This window comes from Ambystoma mexicanum, chromosome 3p (assembly GCF_040938575.1).
Source record: "Ambystoma mexicanum isolate Mex_15411 chromosome 3p, UKY_AmexF1_1, whole genome shotgun sequence".
Taxonomy (NCBI): Eukaryota; Metazoa; Chordata; class Amphibia; order Caudata; family Ambystomatidae; genus Ambystoma; species Ambystoma mexicanum.
The window spans coordinates 1012351540-1012365110 of record NC_090925.1 but is presented as its reverse complement, the minus strand read 5'-3'; the positions used below and the strand labels follow the sequence as shown (position 1 = coordinate 1012365110).

Sequence of the window (13571 nt, the reverse complement as noted above, 5' to 3'; positions counted from 1 at the left end):
TTGGGTTCGGAAAAAAACATAGGCAGCACTATTTTAGTTCAGATGGAATTTGGAAGGCACCTTAGGTAGGAATGCTGGGTGTGTCCGCAGGACAACTTTATCCCTGTGAAACGTAGTAAAGGGCTTCGAAGCAACCAGCGCCTGGATTTTACTTATCCTGCGAGGTGAGGCAGACTAGTAAGAAATGGTGACCAGCCCGATATCCGCAGATGCCATTGGCTGCCAAGTAAGTGCCTCAAGTGTCTACCTGCACGCCCGAGTGGGCGAGGTGCATCGAGGAGAGCATGTCATCCAATGTACATGCAAGGGGGTTGATATCCTTGGAGTCTGTCCAGTGGCAGAACCTGGTCCACTTGCTCTTATACTGAGCCCTGGTAGCTTTGTTCCTATCGCCCTGTATGATCTCTAGATTAGCCTGAGACAGGCTGAGGTGTCCTAGCGTGACCTGCTCAGTACCCATGCTGTGAGGGCTAGTTTCTGTGGCGCCGAGTAAATGGCCCTGCCCCCTTGCTGCGCCAGAAGATGTGCTGGGCCAGTCAGAAAGCGAATGGGAGGTCTCTCCAAGAGGCTGTGCAACTCAGAGATCCATGGCCTGGCTGGCCACCATAATTATGCCGAGTTGGCGAGACTCCTTGATCTTGCATATCATCCTGTGCATCAGCGGCATGGGCGTGAAGGCGTATGCAGTCATGCCATTCCACTGAATCTAAAATGCATTGCCCAGGGAGCCGGAGCCGGGGCCCTGCCCCTGCCAGGAGGCGAACTGCTGGCACTTCCTGTAGTCCCAGGAGGCAAAGAGGTCCACCTGGAGGTGTCCCCATCTGCTGAAGATCTCCTGCAGTACGGGGTCGTTTAGCTGCCACTTGTCCGCTCCCAGCCTGCTTAGCCTGTCCGCCTCCGGGTTGGATTTCCCCCGGAAGGTGGAAGGCAGTGAGGTAGATGTTTTTCAAGGCCCATTCCCACACGCCGACAGCTAGTCTGCACAGTGGAGGACACCTGGAACCCCCCTGCTTATTGACATAAAACATGCTGTTCGAGTCATCTGAATGGGAACAACCTTGCCCTCGATAAGCGGAAGGAAGGCTCTGAGCGCTAGCCAGATTGCCTTCAGTTCCAGCCAACTGATGTGGTACTCCTGCTGGGCCAGGGGCCATGCCCGCAGTGGTTGTGCAGGGTGGTCCCACCATCCCTCGAGAGGAGTCCGTAGTGCTGGGGACCTGTGGGGTAGGTTGCCAGAAGGGCTTGCCCGTCCGCAGGTTGCAGTCCCTGGACCACCAAGTGAGGTCCGGGTTAAGAGGAGGAGCAACGATGATCATCCCCGCTTGAGAGCCCCGTTCGTGGTTCACACGCGAACGCCGCAGCTCACACGGTCCAGGTATTTTTACCTCCCCTTTGCCACTGTATCTTTCCAGGTGACTAGTGCTCTCCCCTCTACACCCGGGAGCTCTGGCGCCTGTGTTTTGCTTTCGCAACCTATGTGTCAGACCAAAGCTTATCCCGGCACTCTCTTCCTTGCAGATCTTAGCCGTCCCTGCTCACCGCTTGCCACAAGTTTCCCAAGCCGGCAATTTGGACCTTTTCCCAGTTGCACTGCTTGAGCATCGAGGCCACCTCTTTGTTACTCCAGGTAATTTCCATGATTATACCCCTATTTTCCAACTATTTGGCCCCATGCTATACCACAGGGGGCCCATTGATGCTAGAACCCAAAATTCTCGCATATTTGTTTTCCAGCTCTTCCGGGATAGAAACAGCTACTACTCTGTCCACCTGAGTTACCCACTGCATATAGCAATTTTAGCCATCTGGCCACCACCCAGGAATTCGTCCTGGTTAAGGTCAGTACTTGACCAACAATTTGAGGCTACCAGAGTCTTCCTGTTTTAATCAGCGTGTCCTTTTTGTATGGATTTTATTAAACTCTATATGTGGAGTGTTCTTGTATACCATGTCCTGCCATTACATTAGGTGTGTTAACCATGGCACCCCTTCCTTTTCCACAGGGGTTTCCATTACCTTGGTTCCATGAAGAAGGCTGTGATCCACTGTCTAGCCGAAACGTCCTGGGACCATTCCCCCTCGGGGGGTATCAGGTCCCTGTTTTCCAATTTGTTTTGATTTATGTCAGTGACGTCGATCTATTTTGGTCACCCTCTAGCCTGGCTTTTGTCAGACCCATCCAAGGTTCTGTGTTAGAGCAACAAAAATGTTTTGTTGAGCTTGGTATCAATATGTTTTTGCTTTGTACATGTCTAAATATGTGAAGAAACAATATGTTATGAAAACATTATACAATGCAATGCTTGTACCATTCATAGGTCCAGGTAACTTTTGTTTGCTTTAAAATTGTACTGCATCCTATGTTTGGTTTATAAATGAACCCTTGACGGAGGAGAGTAAATAAAAAACACTCCCAGTCTTATACTAACTAAGTGTTTGTGGTATATATCCTTACTCCTTGGTACTTTCCCACTGTTCCTTTGTATTCATATCAATGAGTATTTTAACAAAGGAGTAGATATAGCAAATTTTATTTGCAGTCCAATCATCTGCAATTAGCTTTGACTACATCAGCCAGGACCACCCCCCTTGTGTTTTCCCATTCCCACACGCCGACAGCTAGTCTGCACAGTGGAGGACACCTGGAACCCCCCTGCTTATTGACATAAAACATGCTGTTCGAGTCATCTGAATGGGAACAACCTTGCCCTCGATAAGCGGAAGGAAGGCTCTGAGCGCTAGCCAGATTGCCTTCAGTTCCAGCCAACTGATGTGGTACTCCTGCTGGGCCAGGGGCCATGCCCGCAGTGGTTGTGCAGGGTGGTCCCACCATCCCTCGAGAGGAGTCCGTAGTGCTGGGGACCTGTGGGGTAGGTTGCCAGAAGGGCTTGCCCGTCCGCAGGTTGCAGTCCCTGGACCACCAAGTGAGGTCCGGGTTAAGAGGAGGAGCAACGATGATCATCCCCGCTTGAGAGCCCCGTTCGTGGTTCCACGATCCCGCAAAGTGCAGCTGTATTCTCCTTATCCTGAGTCTTGTATGGGGGACGGCCAATAGGACCACTGCCATGAGACCCAGCAGGTGTTGGTAACACAAAGCCGAAGTCACTTCTCTGCTGAGGAAGTGCACAGTGGCCCTCTTGATGGCCGTGACCTTGTCCTCCGAAGGAAATCGCAGAGCCTGTGTCCCAGATGAGCCCAAAGAAGGTCAGAGTCTGCGTAGGCTGCAGTTGCGACTTCTTGAGATTGAGCGAAAAGCCCAGATCGTGAAGTGTGCTCATGAGGGTGTGAGGTGCTGTGCACCGCTTCCGGATTTGAAGCCCCAACGGGTCAGTCATCGAGGTACGATAGATGTGGTGGCCCTGAGTAGGGCCACCACAGTATTCATCAGCCTGGTAAAGACCATGGGGGCCAAGTTGAGGCCAAAGAGAAGCCCCTTGTATTGGAAATGGAAGCCCATGATCCTGAATCGTACAAAAGAACGATGAGGCTGCCAGATCGGGGCGTGCAAGTACGCGTCCTTCATATCCAGGGAGTACATCCAGTCTCGTGCACAATGTCTCTGCTATTAATGCTGGTGTAACATCTTGAATTTTTGTAGAGGTAGGGAGAGGTTGAGGATGGAAAAGTCCAGCACAAATCTCAGGCACACCTGGTTCATTTATTGAATGACGAAAATCCTGGAGTAGAAGTGCCAGCTTCTCTGGGAGGCCGGGACTTCCTCCACTGCCTGGCTCTCGACGAGCGACTGGATCTCTGCTAAAAGAGTTGCTGTCCAAACCTGTGGGAGTGGAGGCAAAGAGGGAGGAGAGGCTGGGATGGGTAGGCAGTACCCCGTGGATACTACCAAAAGGATCCAGGGGTCTGCAAAATTCTGGTGAGAGACCTGTGCATGGAGAGCAATCCTGCCCACCACTGGAGACACGTGAACCCGGAGGGGGACTGGAAAAAGCTCTTACTCCCGCCCCCAAGCCCCCTTTTTTGTTTGCACCGCTGTTGGGTCAGCGAACGGTTAGGCTGCCTGGACCTCCGCTCTTGGAAGCCGCGGAACCCTCCGTATGTACGCCCCTTGTCCGAGCGCTGCTGTGACTGGGTGTATGTTTTGGTGTGGTCTTTGTAAGGATGGATAAAGACTTGGCCGTTTGTGAGCCGTTTTTCTTTTCGTCCAGCTCCTCGTCTGTGGTGGAGTAGAAGAGGTCACCCCCTTCACACGGACAGTCTAATATGTGTTCCTGGAAATCTGGGTTGAATTTTGTAGCACAGAGCCAGGCTGTTCTTCTCATGTCCGTGGCAATGCAGATGGCCCGGCCAGAGGTGTCAATGTGTGCCACGGTGGACTCCATGATTGTGGCACCATCTTAGCCTCTGCCAATCCCGGCCTTGAATTGCGATTGGCTCTGCTCTGGGAGGAAATTGGCAATTTCCTGCCAAAGCCTCGTTGGCTTGACGAAGAAGCAGGGGCACATTGGAATACAGCTTCTTCCTGTACGCCTCCAAGATCTTCTTGCCTTCGCAGCACCATGGAGGAAGAGGCCAAGCACGACTGAGGCTTGGAGTATAGTGATGCCGCAGCGATCACCGATGTGTGGCTGAAGGTGGGCCGATAGCATGACAGTATCCCCTCCATCTGCCTGTACTTGGCATCCAGGCGTCGATTGACCGGCTGGACCGAGTGGGGCTTGAGCCAGCCCTTTTTGGCTAAGGCGACTACGTCCTTCTGCATAGGGATCCCTGTTCTTATTGCAGGACATAGCGCAAGGACTTCAGCGAGGACCCCCTCGGCTGGTTGCTCGACCTTGGGTTGAGGAAGGCCCAAGTACTCTGCCAGCCCCACAAGACGTTCATTGAAGGCCTTGGCCGAAAATGGCGTGTCGGGGTGATTCTCCTCATCTGTGTCCACCGGAAGGTCCGGTACTGGTGGAGGGGTGCTGGGAGCCAAAGGCTGGGGAGTGGAGACAGGAGGCGGCAGCGGAGGCTGGTATGGAACCGCCTGCACTATCAGTTGGAGGGCCAGATCGGGCTACGGGGGTTGAACAGGGGCCAGGGGCGTCTGTACTGGGGCCTGCGGCGCTGGAGCCACTGGCGGGTGCACGTCCCTCATGGCGTCCCTGAGGATGACCCCCATTCGAGGAGATTTCATGATGCCGAGGAATCCTTAAAAAAATCTGTACTCAGAGGCCGGAGGGGTGGTAGGCGATACCGACGGGGCAGCAGGCGGCTGCTGGAGCCGTTGCGTACCCTGCCAATACGGATGCAGCGGAAACCTGCCCTGAGCAAAGGAATGGTAGGCTGTAGACCACGTACCTGGTTGACACAAGTCCCACCTTGACACCCGTTCTTCCACCTGCTCCCTTGTCTTGGTGTGGTATCGGGCGGTTGTCAGAAATGTCTGGCACGGTGGCCATTTTGTCGAGCTGCCTTCCACGTGCCTGCATCAGGTTGCTTGGCTCACTGGGCCCAGCCCCGTCCAAGACTCTTGTGTGGATCATGAGGCCTACACTGTTCCTCAGGCAGAGGCCTGGTAGGAGTTTCACCCTCGGCGGATCTGTCGATAGAACTGCGTAAAGGACCCCCTCTAAAATGTTGCCTGTACTAGGGTGTGGCCCCTCTGGTAACGACCCAGTAAAAAGCTTCTGGCCCCTCAGCACCGTTACGGGCACGATCAACTGGCACCACAGCCTGCCTGCAGCAGATATAGCCTCAGTACTCGTGCTGGTATGAGGACTTGAGCGGTGTCTCCCTTGCGGGGTGCGCTGGAAAAGAGCGGCCCTACCTTGCGCTTGGATTGATGAACTACTTTAGTTCCTCTAGAGGCGATTTCTGGAAGAGTTCCCTCCACCTGGCAAGTCTGGTCTTCAAAGACCCCGAGGAGAGCGTGTTGCATACGGTACAAGCTTGCCAGCCGTGGTCTAGGCCAAGGCAACGTAGGCAGAGGGCGGTGGGGTCTTTCATTGAAAAGAGCCTGTTGCAGGATGGACACCTGTAGAAGTCAACATGTGCCGGGGAGGAGCGTGATGCCTGCGGACCGAGTACCTGAATGATAAAAAGACAAAAAGACAGAAGAGAAGTATCTGCACGTGGAATTACATGGCCGAAGCCAAACTCAGGAGCACTGGTGAATTCAACCCGTTCCCGTCGACGCAGAAAAGGGGACTGGTGTGGCGGCAGAGTCAGGGCCGCGCATGCTCCCAGGGCTGCACCCCCACGTGCCTCTAAATTTAAAGGGGAAGGTTTTTTCTGGTGAAAAATGTTCCGTCTCTCGTCCCTTGGAAAGGACGCCCATGCAGTATGGAGGAAAGGGGACGGGAGTATTATTATAATTGGTTATTTATAATGCGCTTAATACCAAGAGGTTTCTAAGCACGGATCCAGAGATCAAACCTTTGTTGCTCCTATGGCACATCTTGTAACTTTCACAAGTCAGGTAAGTATTTTAACACGGGTAAACAATAGAAGCACTCTTGCAATATTCTTAGGACAGTGTCCAACTTTAGAATAGCAGTTTCAGTAACAAATCACATAGTAAAACCATCTGAAACATATGCAAGCTTCCCCAAACTCGTTTAACTTTTAGTAACATTGTTCCAGCCCGTCTTAAAGATTCCAACCCTATCTTATGACTCCCTCAAAGTTCAGAGGGGACACTGAGCCACCAGTGACCAGGGTTTGAGCAGAAAAGTCAGGAAAGCAGAATACAAGGTTCAGAGTAGCACAGTCCAGCAGGTTCTCCTCTTGGATTGCAGTGAAGCAAGAAGATAGGTTTCACAAGGCAAAGAAATCAGGCTATTTCCTTGAAGGGCTGGCCCAAGGACCAAGGTCCTAATGCAGGGAGGAGTGCAATAGGTTGTCCGACCCAACGTAACTGTATGGGGACATGGATGGGTGTGAAATAAAAGTAATGCGCAGTCCCCCAGGATCACAGAACCAAGCAAGCAGACCCCAAGTACTTTGTAACATTAGTAGGACTGTACCTTCAAGTGACGCAGTTGCTGCAGGAGGGTTCCAGTGGTGAGGCAACAGCACACCCAGTCACAGGTTTCTCCGTCTTGGCGACAGAAGAAACAGACTTTGGTTGATCTGGCACCAGTTCTTGTGCAGACAGACGCCTAGCAAAGGATCTTTGCGGTTATGACTTGCTGGCGCCTTTTTCAGGCTTGGTTGAAGGACGGTTGCCACGGTGGTAGACTTCAGTTTCTCGGTCCTAGTCTCTGTTGAGGCGACTTTTGGGAGCTGGATAGGGTCTCTGCATGCTTAGAAGAATGCCCACAGTTTCAGGTGAAACTGTGCTTCAGAAAATTACAGCGATGCACCGCAGGTCCCAGGGTATTGGAGAATTGCAGGCCATGGAGACTGCAGCTCTTACAGGGATGGCGCAAAATGCAGTTCGTCTTGGGACTGTTAGACCCACCAGCCAAAGGAGAGAAGTCATCCTCCGATCTTCCCTGTTTGGATGTTGAGTTCGGGACCGCAGCGGTGACTAAACAGGCTCTGGCGTTCATTGGAAGTTTCTGGCAGTGTCCTCCTTCCTCTCCGGATCTTCTCTTCCAGTGGTAGACTCTGGGTTCAAGCTCCAGGACCTCAAAATTCATTCATGAACACCCGCTAAATCCACCAATCATGTCCCACGCATCATTCAAACATGGAGATGGCTATCCAATGGGGACAGCCAGCCTCCCTGTCTCAAATGTTTCTCTGAGGCACACTGCAGGACAAAAAGGCAGCAGAGTTTCGGTTGACTTCCCCCACTTCTAGTCACTCAAAGAAGCTTTGAAGGCTTTCCAAGGCCAACCCGCATAAGACAAAAAGGGACACGAGGACCCTCCCCCACGTAGCATGGTAGAAGGCAACAGAAAAGACAAGTCATCAAGTTCAGAGCTTAGAAGCAAGACCGCCATTTTGGCTAAATTGTGTGCCTTGGGACTTTTACCGCAGCTGCAAAGGCACCCTGCAACACAAGTCCATCAAAATTGTGTGTAGGTCCACGTCAACAGCCTGAGCAGATCGAATTGTCCCAGTAACCAAAATGTTAATGGATAGTCGAGAAAAGGGGTACATTGGACCCCTTCAGCACTCCGCATAAGGGGGGGTGTGCTGATCTCACAAGAAAAGTAAATAGGTAGGGTAAAAAGCATTTTTCTGCCTTGGTAACAGTTAACCAAGGGAAAATACAGAAACAATGAAGGGGAAGCTTTAGAAGCCTCCAATATTTAAAAGGGTTCCCATGATCAGAGTAAAAGGAGTCAAAAATCCAGGAGTGCAGTAAAAAGTGCTGGGGACTCACAGGTGGAGGGAATTTCACACAAAAAGGGAAATCTACTCGAACGCTGCTCATCCTCGTTACCAAGTGAGTTAGGTTCAGACTTGTGCAAACCCTTTGCATGTCCACCAAGGTTGGCTTCCCAGCAGGATTCATAAGTAATGGTTCTGAAAAACCACCAAAAACAAATGCTCTCAAATAAGGATCAAAAAGACACTGCAGGAAGGCGATTGCAATAAACAGACAGGAAAAAGATTGTTCCTTGGTCCAACGCAGTACACAACACAAAAAGCAGCCATCTTAAATGCAAACCTAATTTCACTTACTGGTGTAGGCTCGAAATACTTGTGAGAACTATATGTCGAGATGGGCTCACTCTTCACCTGTAGGAACCCTCTGTTGAGCAAACTGTTCTCTTCTTTTATACTTGATGAGGATTCATTCATTGAATTGTTGATTAGAGTTTCAGACTGGAAAGTGAAAAGAAAGCACCAACATTTATTTACGATAAACTAGCAGCTTTATTTCAAACATCACAAAGCCCATGTAGTTCAAAGTTCAACATCAACTGCTGCAAGAGACTCTGGAAGAAAGGCCAATTGAATTCCTGAAGCATATAGTTCAAAGATCTTACACTGCAATTTTATTTCTCTGTTGGAGATTACCCACGATCAGTCTGCCATCAAACACACACACTCACTCACTTGTCCATTTACTGGAGGACAGAGTCCCAACTTGTGAACACCAGTTTAGCTGTTAAAATAATCTTTCAGTATCAGAATATTCATGACCCATATGGATAATACTCCTGAGAAGTTGAAAACACTTTTTGAAAGTAAGGTAGTCACTACGGTGAGTAACTGTCATACTCTTACACTCTGTCCCATTTCCTCCATACTTGTGGGAGATTCCCAAGCACAGACCATAGGTCTTACGGGTGGATGGAAATGTGCCTTATTGGAACAAATTCTTAAAAACTGCCTGACCAAATTGGGCATCAGCCTGGGAGCTCAGGTGAAGACTAATGTCTGCAAAAAAGCTGATGAGAGGCCCACATAGCCGCCATGGCAATGGAATCCCAAGGGACGTATATTTGGAAGGCGACAGCAGACTCTTTGCCACAGAACAGATGTGCATGAATGCCCTTTGCTGGTTGAAAGCCTTGAAGCTTGCAGGCCTCGTAAATACATGAATCTATCCAATGGGAGATGGATGCTTTCGAGGCTGGTTTCCCTTTTGGGTCACCAAACAAAGTTGTGAAGAGCTTCTGAGTTTGCATATTCTGTCGAGGTAAAACGTCAGCTTGTCTGACGTCTAGGTTGTGTAGAACCCTCTCAGCATCGGAGACCAGGTTTGGGAAGAAGACCGGTAAAGATATTGACTGGTTTAAATGGAATTCAGAAATCACTTAAGGAAGGAAGGGTGAGGGCGAAGCACAATCTTATCCTTGTGGAAAGATGTAACTGCAATCAAAAAGACCACCTTCTAAGAAAGGTACTTAATTTTGATAGTGGCCATAGGGTTAAAAGGCTTATGACAAGGTGGTGAGGACCACATTCAGATCCCATTTGGGATGAGGGACCTGAACCAGTGGAAAAAGATGGAAGACCTGCAAAGTGTCTTGATGACTGGATTAGCCAGTGAAAAAGAGCAACTGTCTGTAGACAGGTAAGCAGCAATGGCAGACAAATATGGGCTGCATTATAAGACATGGATACCAGAGGCTGCAAGGTGAGATACAAAAGACAAGACACTGTCAATAGAAGCATGCCTGGGATCAAGCCCTTTGGCTAGACAAAACTATCAAAAACGGAGCCACCTGCTCCTGTATTGAGCTCTCGTAGATGGCTTTCGTGCTGCTTGATTTATACGCATGTCGTTGTCCTCAGAGAGGTTGAACTGCGCTAAAAATCAGAACCAGTCCGCAGAGCTAAACGTTTGTGGGGAGGAGTGCCACAAATGGCGATTGCTCTGGTGAAGCAGGTTGGGAATCTGCGGCAACCTGATCAGAGAGGACACAGGCAGGTGCTGCAGTTCCGAAAACCAGAACCTGACTGGCCAGCAAGGAGTTATGAAGAGGAGAGTGCAGTTCGATGCACTCCTGAGTTTCCAGAGTGACCGATGAATCAGTATTAAAGTTCAATGATGTCGCAAAGAGGTCCACCGCTGAAAAATCCCATTGCTGGAAGATGATCTTGGTGAGAACGTCAGTGTTCATCTCCCACTCCTAACTCGCCGCAGATTGGCGGCTGAGGGAGCCTGCATCCACATTGATGTGACCCAAAATGTGCACAGCTTTGAGCCAGACATTGTGTTGGATAGTCCAATTCCAAATTTGGATAGCAAGGTCCACCAGGAGGGTGGGTGAGTGAGTGGAGGCGGGGGAAGACTTGGTGCCCCCCCTTTATTAATTTAGAACATCGCTGCGGTATTGTCTGTGCAAATTCGAACCACAGACTGTTGAAAAGCCATAAGCACCAGAACTGCCAGGAGATCCAGGTAATTGATATGGAACAGCCTGTCCCAAAGAGTCTACAAATCGTACACCTCAAAGTGATGCAGTGTCGCTCCCCACCCCAGAAGGGAGGAGTTTGAGTAACCGTTGCTTGTGGACAGCATTCCTGTAAGGAGGTCCCGACTGAAAGGTTGCTGGCGGACGACCACCATTGAAGATAAACCGTTGTGCAGGATGGGACCAGAATCCTGATCCTTATCCTGGGAACAGCAGCTCCGAAGAGCAAGCCGAGTGCACCTCATTTTCGAAGCGTGCAAGAGGTAGAGCTAATACGCAAGAGGCCATGAGGCCCAGGAGTCTCTGGAACCACCAGGCCGACATGTGGTCAATAGGTCCCAAATCCTGTCCTGTCAGAACACACTCTTGAGCAACTATCAGACTATTTCCGCCAGTTCACTGACATCCCAAGATGGAACAGGAGCTGAAGGAGTGACTGAGGATTGGCCGTAGCGGCCTGTGGGCAAGGACTGCGCAGGAGCCAATCGTCCAAGTATGGATATACATGAACCCCCTGCAGTCTGAGGAATCCTGCAATGACCGACATCTTTGTAAAGACAAGCGGTACAAAGCCGAGACCAAATAGAAGCACACGATAAGGGAAGTGTTCCGTTCCCACAGAGAACTTTCAATATTTTCGATGCAGGCTCCACATCAGAATATGCATGCTGAAGGTCTACCAAGCTGAGCCAATCGCCCTTCCGGAGGGAGGACTTTATCTGGCAGGGCGTAATCATCTCAAATTTCTCTTGGGGCAGAAAGAGATTGAGTTTGGAGAGGTTGAGGACAGTGCGCAGGCCAGCCTGGTTGGGTTTGGGCACTGTAAACTGACGTGAATAATAGCCCTCCCATTGCTGCCGCAAGGGAGCAGGTTCCACTTGGCACTGTGCACCCGGCAACCCTCTGTCCCCTGGTCCCAGGTACCTGCTCACCCTGCCACCCTCCTGGCCACTCCTTGCACTGGGGACTGTATCTGTACCCTTACAGCCCCCCCCACCCCCTTTTTCTTTTTTTTCTGCACTTATCAGACTTACCCAGTCTGCTGCCTTAAACACAGCACTTGCCACTTACTGGCTGCACTACTGCTGTTCATTGCATCCATTATCTATTTATTACTATTTATCCGCTCTCCTCTGCACCGCAATTTTCACTCTCCCCCTCCCATGCACTTTCCCTTTTCCTATTCCCATGCACTTGCACGTTCTCAATGTCACTGGGCCTAGAAAATAGTTGTTGTGTTGTGTTCTCCCCTGTTCCCCTCCCTTGGCTAGTCACGCTCTGAAAACACTTGTGTACAAGCACGATACAAATAAAATATATCATAGAAATTTCTGTACCTCGGCTCTGAGGGAGGGCGATCCTGTCTGCTGGAGAGGAGGGTGGGGGGGAGGGGCAAGCAGAAGCCCACCCGGGCATTGGACGAAACCCATCTGTCTTCTGTGATGGTCTGCCATGCCACCAGATGAGACCAAATTTGTCCTCCCACCGGAGTCTCGTTTGACCAATATAAAAGATAATTTAGATGTTTTATCGGCAGAAAGAACACCCGCTGCTGAAGAGGTGGCTGTTGACTGAAAGAAAATCCGGCCACCTTGCCTTTGCTGTTTACGGCGGGTGCCAACTGCTGAGAGCCTCTGAAATCAGAGAAGCCCGTCGTATGAGACCCTGACCTCCGAGTTTAAGGTGCCTTTGCTGGGGTTTTCGCAAGAACTGACAATGACTTGGCAGTTTGAGTGCTTGCCTTGGTCTTCGTGAGTTCCTCATCCATTGGAGTGGAACAGTTCTTTACCCTCAAAGGGGAGATCACCTTCTCCTGAACTTCCTTTGAAAACTTCGTAGCATGCAGCCACGCTTGGCGGGAGATGCCTACTCCGACCATAAGGCCTCATCTACATGATGGGCCGCAGCGTCAACTAGATCAAGCGCCAGAACCCTGGCATGGGATAAGCGCATATCAGGAGGAATGCATTCCTGAAACTCAGCAATCTCCTTCCGCAGTTTGCATTAGCAGCCGAAAGGATAAGCTTGGTATTAGCCTGACGCAGCTGAAGAGCAGAATTGGAAAAAACCTTTTTCCCCAATGGCATCAAGAAGCTTGTCCTCTTTGGAAAGGATCTGAGAAGCTGAAGCTTGTCCTCTTTGCAAAGGATCTGAGAAGCTGAAGCTTGTCCTCTTTGCAAAGGATCTGAGATGCTGCAGTGGAGACCAGCTTAGACTCTAGTGTTGCTGCTGCCCTGACTGTCAATAAGGGGATTGGACATGCGGACAAGGATATGTCCTCAGACGTGTGTAGCTTGTAGCAAGCATCAATTTTCTTGTTTAGGTGTTGCCAGGAATGAGGTTTTTCCAAGACCTTACGGGCCAGGACGTCCCTGTGAAGGAACAGGCCGGTGCGCTCATGTGTCTACAGAGTAAAGACTCTGTAAAGTACCCCTTCTTGTGGAGCCAATATATGGGTATTGGGATGTCTAGCAATGCCATCATATTCACAACCCGGTCGTGAAACGCTGTAATGGAGCAGAGTGGGTCATCGCTGTTCTGGTCCGCCTGGTCCTCATCCAATGAGGCAGAAGCAGTAGTCTAATCCACAGCACGTGGCAGCTCAGGCCCGGAAAGGCACAGTTGACTGCGCAATAGGAGTCTTTTCCACAGGGGAATGTGGAGGCAGAGGAGAAGGGGGGCACACAGGAAGTGGTGGAGGAGGTGGCACTACCAGGACTTGCATAGGGATTGCCGGAGCAGGTTCAGGCAGCTTAGGATAAATTTCCTTAAATAAATCCTTGAAGTACGCCTTTATGGGATCAG

At 50.5% G+C, this 13571-nt stretch overlaps 1 protein-coding gene across 2 annotated transcripts in view; it reads right to left on the bottom strand.

The window, feature by feature from the left end:
• Window positions 1-13571, bottom strand: part of MYBL2 (MYB proto-oncogene like 2) — a 382491-nt gene that overhangs the window by 31961 nt on the left and 336959 nt on the right. For both annotated transcript variants that reach the window (XM_069652342.1, XM_069652343.1), the window contains one exon: window positions 8581-8724. In XM_069652342.1, the coding sequence (XP_069508443.1) occupies window positions 8581-8724 (144 nt within the window). The remainder of the gene's footprint in view (window positions 1-8580; window positions 8725-13571) is intronic.